The 14,860-nt window shown below is 42.1% G+C and overlaps 1 protein-coding gene and 1 long non-coding RNA gene across 2 annotated transcripts in view; both read right to left on the bottom strand.

The window, feature by feature from the left end:
• The window catches only part of LOC116055602, a 43,114-nt gene that overhangs the window by 21,993 nt on the left and 6,261 nt on the right, over positions 1-14,860 (bottom strand). Inside the window, exons 10-20 of the mRNA XM_035998822.1 lie at positions 12,435-12,604; positions 10,688-11,207; positions 9,536-9,815; positions 8,711-8,976; positions 6,580-6,714; positions 6,142-6,175; positions 5,513-5,610; positions 5,310-5,459; positions 915-1,092; positions 553-692; positions 367-445 (exon numbers count right to left, since the gene is read on the bottom strand). Coding sequence (XP_035854715.1) covers positions 367-445; positions 553-692; positions 915-1,092; positions 5,310-5,459; positions 5,513-5,610; positions 6,142-6,175; positions 6,580-6,714; positions 8,711-8,976; positions 9,536-9,815; positions 10,688-11,207; positions 12,435-12,604 — 2,050 coding nt within the window. The remainder of the gene's footprint in view (positions 1-366; positions 446-552; positions 693-914; positions 1,093-5,309; positions 5,460-5,512; positions 5,611-6,141; positions 6,176-6,579; positions 6,715-8,710; positions 8,977-9,535; positions 9,816-10,687; positions 11,208-12,434; positions 12,605-14,860) is intronic.
• Positions 7,015-11,516, bottom strand: LOC116055631. The gene is made up of 3 exons (XR_004106368.1): positions 11,506-11,516; positions 10,056-10,066; positions 7,015-7,081 (listed from the first exon to the last, which is right to left on the bottom strand). It is a non-coding gene; the product is annotated as an uncharacterized LOC116055631 (long non-coding RNA).

The raw sequence follows: 14,860 nt of genomic DNA, 5'->3' as shown, positions 1-14,860 counted from the left end.
GAAATGTTTGGATCAGCTCTGGAGTGGTTATCTTATTACCTTTCAGACAGGAGTTTTTCAGTTATTGTTCATTACTATGCTCCGTCATCTAAATCTATGTCTCAAGGTTCTGTCCTGAGTTCGATGCTGTTTGCTTTATACATTCAGCTCTGCTTTCTATTAGTAAAATAAGAAGTCATTTAAAATATATCACCACAGAATCACAATTGACTTTAGTGTCATTGTCAGGAGATAGAACAAAATTGTGTACTACTCTTTGGTGCAACATAAAACACATAACAATGACAATCCTCTGGTCTATAAAGTGCACCAGATGAGTGTGAACAAGACAGATGTAAAAGTAGTTGTTGTTGTACATGTACAAACCACACATATGGAGTCCAGGTGTGTTTGATGCTGCTGGGCAGACTGACCACTGGGAACTTCTGAGATCTCCTGGTCCTCTCTGTGGAGGAATCAGGAAGAATTAGCTCACATTATGCAATGGTGAAGTCCCTTCAGTTGGCCTCAAAACAATTTACTGCCCCAGATGAAGGAGTCCAAGTATCTCACGTTCCCTCCTGTTCATTATGTACATCCTTCCTCTGGGAGAGATCCACCTTCATGGCCTCTGTATCCACTGCTGGGTAGACAACACTTAACTCCATCTCTTCTCCAAAACAACAGCCACCCACTCCCCTATTACTACCTGCCTTGCAGACATTTAGACATGGATGCAATAGAACTTCCTCAAACGCAACTGCAATAAATCTGAAATCTTGATCATTGGTCCAAACTACCCACTCTACCCAGACGTCAACATTAACGGCTCCATCCTCACCCTCCACCCAGGTCCATGACTTCGGAATCACCCTTGACCCCACTCTATTGTTTCTACCCCAAGTTAATCAGGTTACAAAATCTGCCTTTTTCACCTCAAGAACATTGACCGCCTCCAGCCGTCCCTGCCCTCTTCTGCTGTCGAAACACTTATCCATGCCCTCATGACCTCCAGACGCGCCTACTGCAATAGCATCCTCTATGGTAAACCCAACAAGATCCTCAATAAACTCCAATATGTCCAAATCTCTGCCGCCCGTATGTTCACTAGGCCTGCCGCAGAGACCACATCACCACTGACCAAGCGCCAAACCTGGAGAGACAGGTCTTTGCAGCTGCTGCCCCCTCTTTCTGGCACACCTTCAACAACCACATCCAAAAGCCTTCTTTGGAGGTTTCTGGGAACAACAAGAGATTATATATCTCTATCTCTGTGTAGTACTCATTCTTGTACATATGGAATATGTAAAAGAGTGGAGGTATAGTCTCTTCACTGAGAGAACCAAGGTAACAATGTAACTAGATGTCTTCTCTTGGTTTGTTTGAACAAACTTAGTGTGAACACAAAACAAGTGAATATTGGGCCGAACCAAATCTAAAACAACAGAAAATATTGTGTGATGAGAATAACTGAATATTAAAACAAAACATGAGTACATGGCAGAATTTTGCTCTAAAACTGAGCTACAACACAATAACAACCATTTCACAGCCGCAGATCTGTGGATATATGCCAATGAGAGACTAAGAAATAACAAAAGGAGACATACAAGCAGGAATGTCTGTAGTAATAGTACAGTGTAGTGTAGTAATATCCTACATACTGGTGAATTTGGGGGACGTTTTATGAAACTAATAATAAGGTCATTGTATAGCCGTGGCCACCTTTTCCAGGTACCAGCGGGGAACAGAGAGATCACTCAGATCATATTTTAATAGCAGGTGAAAACAGGGCCATAGATTCACCTGGACGACAGGTTACAGTGGGCTGGAAACACAGAGATCCTCTCCAAGAAGACCACACACCCAATGAGACAACACTACTTCTAGTTTGTTGGAGATTTCAGAACAACTCACCTCAGTCTTTGGCTCTTTATTTCAATATGTTCCTCCCTTTCCTTCTGTCCTTGCCTCTTCCTTCTCTCCTCCATTTTAATTGGCCTGTCCCTTACAGGTCGCCTCCTTTTTTAAAGTAGTGGTGTCTCCATGGACCAGACACTCTTCATGGACACACAGCAGGGTTCAGGTTCAGCAGGGTCTGGTCTCTGATGGCTCCTGTTAGAAAGAGAGGAAGACAACTTTTTAATCTCCAGAAACAGAAGCTGCTGGAGAAACTAGAAGCTATCAAGCAGAAAATAAAGTCTGAAGCTCTTCACTAAATGATTTCTGCTCTCTGCTCATCCTGCTCTGTCATTCATTCTCTTTCTGGGAGAACAAGAACATTGGAAAGACTCCAGGACTAATGTCATCTTTCTGTCCTCTAATGGAGACAAGACTCCATTATGACAATCAATCTCACCTTTCTGTCCTGTGTATCCTCCTCCACACATTACTACAACAGTAACAGAGGCATTTAGGTCACTACATTTTATTCTGAAAGGTTCCAGAGAAAACAGTAGAGTCCTGTTGTGTCTGACTTTACGCTGGTGGAGACGACGGTTTGTTTTCTGACAGCCGGAGAAATTTTCACAATAAGAGCTTTGATTCTTCTCTCTGTGCAGGGCTCTAGAGTGCGACCAATTTGGTAAATTTGTAAGGGTGCGACTAAGATTTTTCCTAGGTTGCACTGGTGCACGTAGCGTCCTCGCATCCGCTGCCTCTCCACGAACGAAGCGATGTCGTTTATATTGATATGGCTATAACATGGTGAGACGTAGCACCGCCGGTCCAAACTGCTTACATTCGTCTACAGTTTTAATTGTTATTAACACAGCTGTATATTGTTAAGTATGAGAGGGAAACCTGTATTGGTACCAGTGTTTCCGCTGGTAACTCTCTGTTATTGCGGCCGCCACGGCGAAAAACACAAAAGAAGTTATTGAATGGAACTAACTTTAGTTCGTTGAGTAATAGCGTGTGAGACGGAGCGTGCTGGACCTGGGCAAGAGATGTGACCCATGGCCACATTATCATAGTTCATAAAAATGCAGCGCAGTGACGATACAGACATTTCAGATCCTAAACAAGACGTGTGTAATGCCGCTGACCCGCATTTGACCCGTGCTGGACCCATTCATAATGAGTCTGCCGTCACTCTGTGAGTACGCTTCAGTCCATCCTACTCCCCCTCTCTCCCTATATGAGCTACTGGGCTATCCGGGTCTGTTATTGTTGTTGAAAACAAGTGAAGGAGCTGTCTCAGAGATATATTTTTTTAAATATATCCCAGGCTATTTATTTCAGATAATTTACATGTGTTGCAGCTGTATATTTTCAAATTGGGAAGGAAACCCTGTCTTTGCATTTTATTTTAATCACATCTGTTTTAATAAAAGAGCTTGTGAAAAGTGGCTTTGACTTAAAACTGAACATGTAGCCCACTTCGTAAAAAATATTAGAGATAGAGATATATATTGTGTGACGCCATTCAGCCGAAAAATACAGAGATATGATTTTTAGTCCTGGACTAGTGGAAGATCTGATAAGAATCAGTGTGGAGGGGCCCAGCTTGGAGAATTTTGATGCTAGGGAGTGTGGAAAGCTGGTTTAGCCAAGGCCAAAGGGGAAGAAGGCCAAATTACAGGTGTTGGCCGTCTGAGGGGCATTTGACAGCAAGGGGGGACCCGCTATAAGACTTTGAGTACAGTATAATTGTGCTTCAAATAAAAAAAAAAATGTACCAACTCCTTATTCCTGTTTAAAATAATTCACATAATATATGAATGTATATGAAGTGTGATAAAAAGGTGACCTTGAAATTGTGGCGTTAATGGCGACACAAGGAAAAATGTGGGTGCACCTAAATTTTGTGATGGTGCACCTAAATAAAAAAAAGTTAGGCGCACCAGTGCAACCAAGGCAAAAAGTTAGTCTGGAGCCCTGCTGTGTAACTGTGGTTGTTGTTGTCAGTGTGTTTTTGTTCTTCCTTTGTCCCATGAAAGCAACGCCCTATGAGACAGAAATAAAGGATCTATAAGACAGAAATAAAGGATCTATAAGACAGAAATAAAGGATATGTAAGACAGTAACACTGCAAGATACCCACACAACATGTCGGCGGATCTTCGTGAAGATGCCAGTTTTAATTAATCACAAGTCCAGTTGTGTTGGTTTCTCTGCAGCTTTCTGCTCTTAAACTAAAATAACCACAGCTAGAGTTCACCAGTCAAACGTTACAGACATTATATATATATATATATATTAAAACGTTAGCCATTAGAGTTAAATTACCTTCAGCTGGAGCTTCACACGGAGAGAAAAAGCTCACAAACTCTGTAAAGTGAAAGTAAACGAACAGGAAACAAGAGGAAATGTGCAGAGAGGAGCAGCGTTACCACATCTAGTAATACACAGACTGCATCAAAATGAACCAAAACATTTCGTTGTTCTTTTTCGACACGTTTCTGTAGATTTATTTTCCATTTTTGAAGCTTTTTCCAACATATTTTGTCACTTTTTTTCAACATTCTTTTGTAATTTTTCAAATGCTATGAAATTAAATAAAACACCCAAATTCATTAAAAGTTTGAACTGATCACGTATTTGACCTGTGAAGAGTAACGGTTGTATGGAACCATCCACGTTAGATTCTTTGACAATATGGTTGAAAGAAACCCAAATTTCTGATAAGGAAACTTTTTAAAAATGGGTCAAATTTGACCCGAGGACATCAGGAGGGTTAAGGAGAAGGAGACAACTGACTCAACAAAGGATCTTTAGAAAAGGGTTCTCAGGGTCTAGTCCACATTAAACCTGGCCAGCTTCCTAAGGCAATGGTCCTAAGTCGACCAATCAGGACAGTAGTGTAGTCTAGTTTTTTGTAGTGAGTATACTGTAATTTTTTCCCTCCCAGCATTACACTCGCCCGTACCAGAGCAACAACCCCATGGGGTTTTTTGTAACGTTACCGTATAAAGCATCAGCCTCATCTGGCTCACTTTCTGTAGTTTCTGTAACGTTAACGTCTGCTACAGAGTCATCCTAAGCAGCAGTACAGCTTCAGGGGCGGGCTTACAGAAACACTGAGAGAGTGGAGTTTAAATTAGCTTTCGTTTCATATATCTAGCAACTTTAGTGATTCACATTAGTTAATTTCAAATTTGCGCAGAGAATGGCCACCTAGCAACAGTGTTGTTGTTCCAGGCAACTCACAACACAGACGGTGAATTTATGAACGTAAGTGTGAAAGTTCTCTCACAAAACAATCATCGTTACGTTAGGTATCCTGGTGTTTTTGTGTGTGTATATTGAAATCCTTGACCTTTCCTAGTGGGTACTGTATACTCCGTATACCTGCGTATCACGTAGACTACACCTCTATCAGCACGTACCTGAGACGGGATGTCTGATGGGTGATACAGGCGGCCGTGTCTGCCAGCAGGAAGCCGGCCAGGTACGCGGCCGCCACCATGAAGAAGCAGCCGGACAGGAAGTCGACCGGCCTCTCGGGGTATCTGAAGCGCCGCGGCTCCAACAGGAAGCTGAGCACAGCGAACAGCGAGCTGACGCAGCTCAGCGCCGAGCAGACGCCCACGCAGCGCCGCAATCCATCAGACCGCCGTGGGGGGAGGCATCACAGGGGGCGCCGCAGTCACACGCACCCAGGAAGTGGTGGCCGAGACAGCGGGGCACCTGAGAGAATATTACACAGAAATAAAGATGAAATATTTTAGAAAAAAGTCAAAATAGTTCAGAAAAAGGTCGTTTTGGAGCGTTATTATCTCCATATCTGTGTCTGAAATGTTGGAAAAACTAGAGCAGATAACACTCAGAAAGAAGTCCAACTGTAGGGGTTACTTACACACACACAGACACACACACACACACACGTGTACACCACACAGACACACACACATTTTGCCTTTAACAAATATTGCCCCACTGACATTTGGATATTGGACTAGTCCATATTGTGATTTCTATACAATAGTGATTAATTGTGCAGCCCTAGTTAAACCCGGCACGCCGTGATACTGGGAGTCTGATAGCTGGTTAAAGTTACATGATTTTCTCTAAAGGTTGATTGAGTCTTAAGTTTGTGCTGAAGACATTCAGACCAATCAGAAAGAGCTGCGTTATTGCAGGACTGTCTGACTCTGTGTGTGTGAATGAATGTTCAGCCGGCCGGCGTCTCGCTGTAACGGCGTTATGAACTCTCTTTACCTTCATCACACCTCCTGACAACAACAGCAGGCTGCTGCAGTACAACATGAGGACAGCTTTAAACAGGTGACTTCTTTGAGCCCATGGATGGTTCCTTACAACGCTAGTTAAATAAAGGATCAGTTCACTACTTTCATTGAATTTGGGTGTTTTATTCTATTTTATAGCAAGAATTTTTTAAGAAAAATTGATAATATAACTTGGAAAAAAGTGACAAAAACATCGAAAAAAGTGACATAAAACATCAGAAAAAGTGACAAAAAATATCGGAAAAAGTGACAAAAAAACATCGGAAAAAGTGACAAAGAATCAAATATTTAGAATTTTTTGACATTTTGACCAACACGTCAACAACAAGGGTTACACAGACACTTTAAAGTGTTAAAGTGTTAACGGTGGAATCAGCCGATAGTTTCTGTTTCTGTGATCAAACCTCACCCGTTTGAGAAGCAGTTGGATGACGACTCGGCTCTCTTTCCCGGCTGTGATTGGCTGCTCCAGCCTTGGCTGTGATTGGCCGTTGCTGCTCCTCTGTCGGGGACGTTGAGCCCCAGCAGTGATTGGACCACGTCCCTGAAGAGAGGCGCACTGGACGCACTTTTCACATTTATTCTTTACATAACAAATGAGTATCAAAATATTCCTAATTTGATAGGTTTAATATATAAGACATGTTTAAGAAGTTGTAGATTTTTTGTTGTTAATCCAGATATTCAAGTTTCGCCAAACTACATTTCCCATATTACAAAATGAATACATAAAATTTAATAAAATGTCATTTAAAAAAGTGGGGTGAGTGTGTAAGATAAAAACATAGAAATTAAACTAATAAAAGCTGTAAACATGTTTTAATGTGTGAATATGTTTGGTGGAGCTCTGCTTGTAGTTCCTGCTGATGTCCACCAGAGGGCGCCATGACGTCACCACCAGCTCAGAGATGCTGTTTCTGAATGTAGTTCAGTGACGTCATGGCACCCTCCGGTGGACATCAGCAGGAACTACAAGCAGAGCACAACCAGACATTAAATTACATTTAATGTTTGTACTTACTAATACTATATTCATTTATTCTAATCATTTACATTTTATGCAAACATGTTATTTTAATGTTTTAAAATACTTAATCAATGAATGTTTCAGAAACATTTATTTATATATTATAAACAATAAATATTTCGAGAAAAAAGGCAAATATTTTGTGAATGAAAAGTTGTAACATACACACACACACTAATGTGGGAGTCAATCAAACCTCCAACAGACACAATCAAACAGTAAAAGTAGTTCATTCATTAGTTCATAACAATAAGCTGAAAGATTTCTGTAGAATTTATTTATTTAAACGGGACAAGACACAGCTTAACATTAACCTTGTATAAAAACAAGGAGAGATGCATTGTAACGGGTTGTAGTACAAGTGCTATTTTCCTCCCGTAGTCCCTCGGCAGGTCAGGAAAACAATAAAAATTCCAAACAAGTGAAATACAAAACATCAAAATATACAATTTAACAACCACAGTCACACCTAATTTACAGTGTAAGTGTGATCCTGTAAAGACTCAACTGATCAGCAGTGAGAAACAGGAGGAGACTCTCCGTCCTACACAGAACACAGAGACACTGAGCAACCAGGATATGACTTGAACCCAAACCCAGGATAAAGAGGCTGAGTGAATGTGGTGTTGAAGGTGTGGAGGTGGATCAGTGAGTCAGAGGAGACTGTGTAGAAGGACAGAGAGCCAGCAGGACAGTCAACATACACTGCTACTCTACCAGAGGCAGACGAGGAGGAGATGGATGATCTTCTCTTATTGTGCCGGACATAGTAACAACCATCATTAGAGCAGTAGAGACGCCAGGACTGATAATTTTCTCCAAACTCACAGTCATCACTGTCTCCTCTCCTGCTGATTCCTCTGTAACTCACTGATACATCAACATATCCTCTCATCTCAACCTCCCAGTAACAGCGACCAGTCAGACCATCTCTACACAGCAGCTGATGCCAGTGGTGAAACCTCTCTGGATGATCAGGATATGGCTGATCCTCCATCACATATGTCACCTTCCTGTTGTTGTCAGACAGTTTGAGTTTTCTGTTCACTGTGTTTGTGTCAAGTGTGAGTTCACAGGAATCTGATGGAGAGAACGAGACACAACACAGCTGCAGTTATTAACCAATCAGCACTTTGATGATGACATCAGAGGGTTGGATGAGTGATGTCACAGTTTGATGAATGAAATTAAAAACAGACTTACACTTCCTCAGACCTGGTGTCAACCATCTGACTCCAGCAGGCTCCACCCTGAAAGGAGGAGGGGGGGGGGGGGCATTATATTCATATTAGGGCTGTCAATCAATTAAAATATTTAATTCAGTTTAACAGACAGTATGACACTAATTTGTGCTTGTAATATAAAAACAATTTGGAGAGAGAGAGAGAGAGATTTTAGATTTTTAAAGGAACTTTATTCTATCAATGTCCCATCTCATTATCTACAAAAATAATTACTATCCAACAGAACAATAAATACATACAGACATATACACTTAATTACATGACATCACCTCCTGAGAAAAGATGAGTTGGTCTCAAGTCTCGAGCACAACACATCACCATGGGCCCAGATCACACTGAACTGATCCACATCCTTCATCTCTTTATAATAATTAAAGTCAATCCTGATTCTGGCTTTCACCATCCGAGTAAACCGTAAATTCACATTAATATCCACAGAGTCATCCACCTTCCTCTTCCTGCTCACATACACAGCCATCTTTGATTGGCCCAGGATGAAGTTCAACAGCTGACATTTATGTTTAGCAAACTGTACCTGAACCCAAGGATGAACATTTGTTTGGAGAAAACCTCTCCTACCTTACGAAATAGTCTCTCCAGCAACAAGAACAACGGCAGCAGGCGCACACACTCAGAATAACAATGAAACACAGTTTCTTTCTCATCACAATAAGGACATTTGTCACTAACACCAGGACTAATGACAGACAGAAACCTGTGTATCCCATGTAACACTCTCCACTGGAGGTCAGCTACTCTTTTAGTTAACGGTGGTTTGTATAAAATCCTCCACGCAGGTTGGACATCTACCGCCAAACCCAGATGTCCTCGCCACGGTGTGTCAACCCGTTCATGGAGAGAACCATAATTTTATGTAAGGCATTCCCTTTTGCCTCTTTCATATCCAAAGTGCAGTGCTTTACATCCAAAGAACAACCAACATAGTTATCAAGACTGGGACGGACACATAAACCAGGGAAGGAATCGTCAGATTGAGGTGTAATCAGACCAACATTATATTCCTCCAACATTATGGAGTCATGTCCAGACAGATTGTGCTTCTAGTGATCCAACAGTTTTGTGATGATTCTGACTGATCTCATACCCAGAACATCCACCAAAGCAGTACCATTGTTCAGTTTAGGTCCAGCGATATCCACCACATTCCCCAGTGTGAGCACCCGTGCTCTGCAGAATACCTCCGTGATGGCTGAACCTGCCCAACAGGGGTAATCCAACCATTCTCCGTACACCACCGGTTCCTGTAGCAGCCAGTGTAAGGAGTCACCTTGCAGCCGTCTCTCCTTGATCAACAGCTTCCACATTGTAAACACGCCACGATAGAAAGGAGGCAAAGCCTGGAAACTCAGCTTCCTGACATCCATCAGGAACAGAGAATCTTGTAATCCAAAACCCTTAAAGTTTTTCAGCACCCAGTGGGCCAGAGGTCTCTAGACCAAGTGTTTGCAGTCTCTGGATGAACGGCAGGCGGAAAGCAGCGCCCCTGCTGGCAAAATCCAGTGCAGCTTAGCCCAAAAAAAAAAGAACTAAAACAGATTGAATCTTTGACAGTAAGTTAGAAGGGGGATTCACACATTATCCCAGTTTTTTTACATCACACACTCCTCACCCAAAAACACACCCAAATACTTTACCCCTCCTCTCTTCCAAGTTAGCCCTCCCGGGAGAGATAGAGTGTTCTGCAACTTATCTCCCACCACAACAGCTTCACTCTTAGCCCAGTTAACTTTAGCAGAAGAGATGTGATTAAACATACTTACATTCTCCACCAAAGTGTCGATATCTGTTTGCTTGTTCAAAACAACCATGACATCGTCTGCATAAGCTGATATTTTAACTGCTGAAGTACACCCAGGAAAACACACACCTAAAAGATCCTTCCTGAATGTATTGAGCAGAGGCTCAATAGCGAGGGAATAAAGCATCCCCGATAGAGAGCATCCCTGTCGTACCCCTCTCTGCACATTAAAAGGTGCAGCCAAACCACCATTAACCTTCAATATACTCACAATGTCTCGGTCCAGGACCTGAATCTGAGCTATGAAACCTGGGCTGAAGCCAAAAGCATTGAACGTTTGCCACAAAAACTGGTGTTCAACCCGGTCAAAAGCCTTTTCCTGGTCTATGGAGACGTCCAAAACATGCCAAACTAGAGTGATATTATCACTCAATAACCTGCCGGGCACACAGTAAGTCTGGTTGACATGAACCACTTCACCCATGACCTCCCGAAGCCGAGAAGCGAGAGCTTTAGACAGGATCTTATAGTCCCCACACAGTTTTTTAAATCCTGCAGATCTCCTTTCTTTGGCAGCAGGGTAATGACCCTTCTGCAGCTCAGCGGCAGGCGTCCTCTGCAGCTCAGCGGCAGGCGTCCTCTATTCAAGCTGTCTTGAAAGAACTCCAGCAGATCTTCTCCAATCACGGGCCAGAAGGTCTTATAGAAATCCAGAGGCAGCCCGTTGATGCCTGGTGCCTTACCGTTCCCAAGGCTCATTAGAGCAACATACAGTTCATTTAGGGACAGTTGATCTTCCAGCACAGTGTTGTTGTCAGCATCCACCTGAGGAAGCCCTGCATAGAAAGACGAAGCTGACTCTGCATCTTCCACATACTCCTCTTTGAACAGGTCTTTGTAGAACGAGGTGGCATATCTCCTGATCTCAGGGGTTCCCGTAATTGTTGCTCCATCTTCAGAGCGTAGCGAATGGATGATCTTTCTTTGACCATTCTTTCGCTCCAGACCTGAAGAAAAACTATGAGGGGGCATCCATCTGGGAAGCGTTCATGAAGCGGCAGCGGACCAGAGCCCCCTGTGCTGTAATGCCCAACAGGTTGGCTGAAGCAGCCTTTTTGACTTTAAGAGCTTCAACATGCCCTTGATTTCCTGTAGAATCTACCAAATCCTGTAATTCCACTACTTCAATCTCTAGGTCTTGAAGAGACCTGGTAATGTGCTTGGTGACATTGCGAGTATATTGCTGACAAAAAACTTTCACCTGAACCTTTCCAATATCCCACAACTGCTGCAACGATGAGAGACTGGACTTTAGACTCGTGTGTATACACCAAACACACTCAAACGCCTCTTTAAAAGAGTTATCATTTAAAAGTCCAGTATTGAAGTGCCAATATCATCAGGCCACTGCTTCTTCCACTCCCTCTCATTCACCACATCACTGTGAGTCTCCTGCACAAAAATCACATCTAGATTTTTTAACTCCATCAGTTTAAACTCTTTTTACATCGCTTCTTGTTTAAGGATCCAATTTTTAAATCCGCCATTAAAAAGAAAAGAGTAAAAACAAAAACACACAAGTATGTGGAAAAACATATTACACTTAGTCATCATCTTCAATTAGTTGAGCCCTGACTTTAGTTACAAGTTTCTTGAGGCGGTAAACCTCTTGGATAGTGAACCCATCGCTTTCTTTCCTCAGCCAGGCCACAGACCTCTCAACCCTCTCAGATCAGGGAAAAACTGCTCGGTCTTAACCGCCTTGATCCCTTAAGTGTCCTGCAGGAACTTCTTAATTTTATCCAGAGGATAAAGAGTTAACTCCTCTACTTGGGATGATGTCCACTCACAATCCTCCTCCTAATCATCATCATCATCATCATCATCATCATCATCATCATCATCACACAGATCCTCTAGCAGCTTTTTAGCTTTTGCCTCACTCTGTTCTTTGTTAGAACTGATTTTTCTTTTGCTGGATCTTTTAGTTATATCCATCTCTTCAGACATATTTTCAGCCAGAACATCAACCACATTTGTAACCGTCTGACTGCAGCTTGTTTTATTTGCCTTGCCTTTCTTTTCCCCTGTTTGTTATTTTTCTTCTTTCTCATTAGTCTGGGCATTTCCTTCGTTAACAGTTTTATTTCCACACTCATGTTGCACAACACTTTTCTCCTTTATCTGCGTGTCTACCTCTGTGACCTGTGCAGTTTCTGCACACTGTTGCGCACCTGCCGAGTTTGATTCAGCCGCAGGTGGCGCAACATCTGAGTCTGAGCCCCCGGGAGGCGGCTCTGCGGCCCAGTCGGCAGAACCGCCCGACGCAGGGGGACCGGGGTCCGGTTCAGCAGGACCAGGGGCCGGCTCGGCTGAACCGCCCGGCTCCGCGGGACGCTGGATGCTGCATCACATATAGTCAAAACGAATGGAATTACCAAAGAAACGCACAACAACCGGTCATATTTACTTATACGGTGGCCACAAAGCAATCAAAAACACAAATAACACAATCAGCGATCAACAGGCCTTCCCATAAATTCCTGCCAAGAAGCGGGGGCTTAACACACATGTCACCACACACACACAAAGGCACAGCGGCCACTGACACTGCTCAAAAACACCTAAAGCAAGCAGTAATAGCTATAAAATCATTTCACTAAAGTGCTGAAAAATCCATTAAACTTACCAAAAGCTGCTCATCATGTGAAGAAAAAGTACATCAACCTTTCTTTCATTAACTTTACATCTAAAAATGTAAACAAACTTGCAGCGTATACAATATATAAAATACATATGAAATTGATAAATATATACATATTTATTTTAGAAATTAATATATAGGCCTTCAATTATAAAAATATAATTTTCTGATAATCTCTTGGCCAGCTGAGAAGGCCTTGCTGGCCCTGGCGGCCCACCTCTGATCTACAGATCGAATCATAACAATGTATATTCTGATTAATAGTGGATGGCTTGTTGGTGAAATAACGTATAAATAATGAGGAAAATATAACTGAACATCGCAAAGAGCAGAACAGACTATGTGCGCATTTACACATTATTATCATTAGATGAGTGTCTCATAGAAAACAATTTACGCACGGTGCAAACAGGATTACAGCTGCCGGCGCCACTGCCACACTATCATTTACATAAACCCAACAATTCCCCCAAGAGCAAGCATTTGGTGCAACAGTGGACCTTTCTCTGTAGAGAAACATCAACATTACATCACTCTCACACACGTATATTGTGTTTGCACCGCAGGAACTAGGAAAGAGTGTTTTGAGGGAGTTTTTGAACTTACGAGGCGGTACTCTCCCAGCACCAGAGAAACTTAGAGAAATAATTGGTCCAGACGTCAGTGTACGTCTCTGATCGATCACATGAGCCACGCAGCAACAGCAACTGACATTTTAAACGTCTAGCTAACTACTCTGCCGAAAGAGTAGATTAATGCTTCATCCACACACTCAGTGTAGAAAGCACATTGCTTTGTGCTAAGCTAGGCTAAACCTGTCCTGGACCTTTCTCTGAAAAGGAAAGAGGGAAAATAGGATGTTTCCTAAAACCACGGACAGTTCCTTTAATATACAGAGATGTGTCCAAACTACATCAATTATTAACAACAGGGAGTTATCATTTTAGTTCCTGGAAATGTTCTCCTTTAAAAGTTCCTACACAAATATCTCCTTTTTGTTCATCAGTGTTTGTACCTGACAGTGTCCAGACTCCAGAGAGGATCCTCCAGTCCAGCTGACAGTAGCTTCACTCCTGAGTCTCCTGGATGATTGTAGCTCAAGTCCAGCTCTCTCAGATGGGAGGGGTTGGTCCTCAGAGCTGAGACCAAAGAAGAACAGCCTTCCTCTGAGATCAGACAGCCTGACAGACTGCAAACACACAGAACAACACACAGGAACCCTCTGTTAACATGTAAAGCCATGTGTTTGTTTTACCTTTGTTTGCTGTCCAGGTACATTTTGGTCCAGATTTAGAATACATCTTTAAAATAATCTCAGGTATTTAAATATTCAACAACAAAAGCAAATAATGAAAACCTTCATGTAAAATAATTCTCCGAGTCTAATAACTATTGCCCAAGTTGATCGTATCAGTAGACACAAAGCTACATGTTAGCTGTTTATCAACTGAAGGTTAATCAGAGTTTAAATTGTAATCAGTTGAGTGGGTTAATGAATCCTGACCTGAGAGTCTCCAGTGTGCAGTGTGGACTCTTCAGTCCAACAGAGATCAGCTTCATTCCTGAATCCTGCAGGTTGTTGTTATTTAGGTCCAGCTCTCTCAGACTAGAGGACTTGGAGCTGAGAACTGAGGACAGAGCTTCACAGCTTCTCTCTGACAGATTACAGCCACTCAGTCTGGAGAGACAACAGGAAACAAGACATATAACATATGTGTTTAAATGTTGAGTCTAGACTTTTGTTATATTAAGTATATTAAATTCCTTTTCAGTTTAAATCATTTCTGTTTTATTCTAAACAAGTTGTAGATAACTAATCAAGACTGAATGAGGAATCGTCACATGATATTAAAATATAAATGATATCTAGATCTCAGCCACATTTCATATTTCATGCTATATGACGTGTGATTATGAAGAAAAACAAAATACTTTGGAAACATTGAAAGATTTTCC

Source organism: Sander lucioperca, chromosome 24, assembly GCF_008315115.2.
Source record: "Sander lucioperca isolate FBNREF2018 chromosome 24, SLUC_FBN_1.2, whole genome shotgun sequence".
NCBI classification, from domain to species: domain Eukaryota; kingdom Metazoa; phylum Chordata; class Actinopteri; order Perciformes; family Percidae; genus Sander; species Sander lucioperca.
This window is presented reverse-complemented; position numbering and strand designations above follow the sequence as displayed.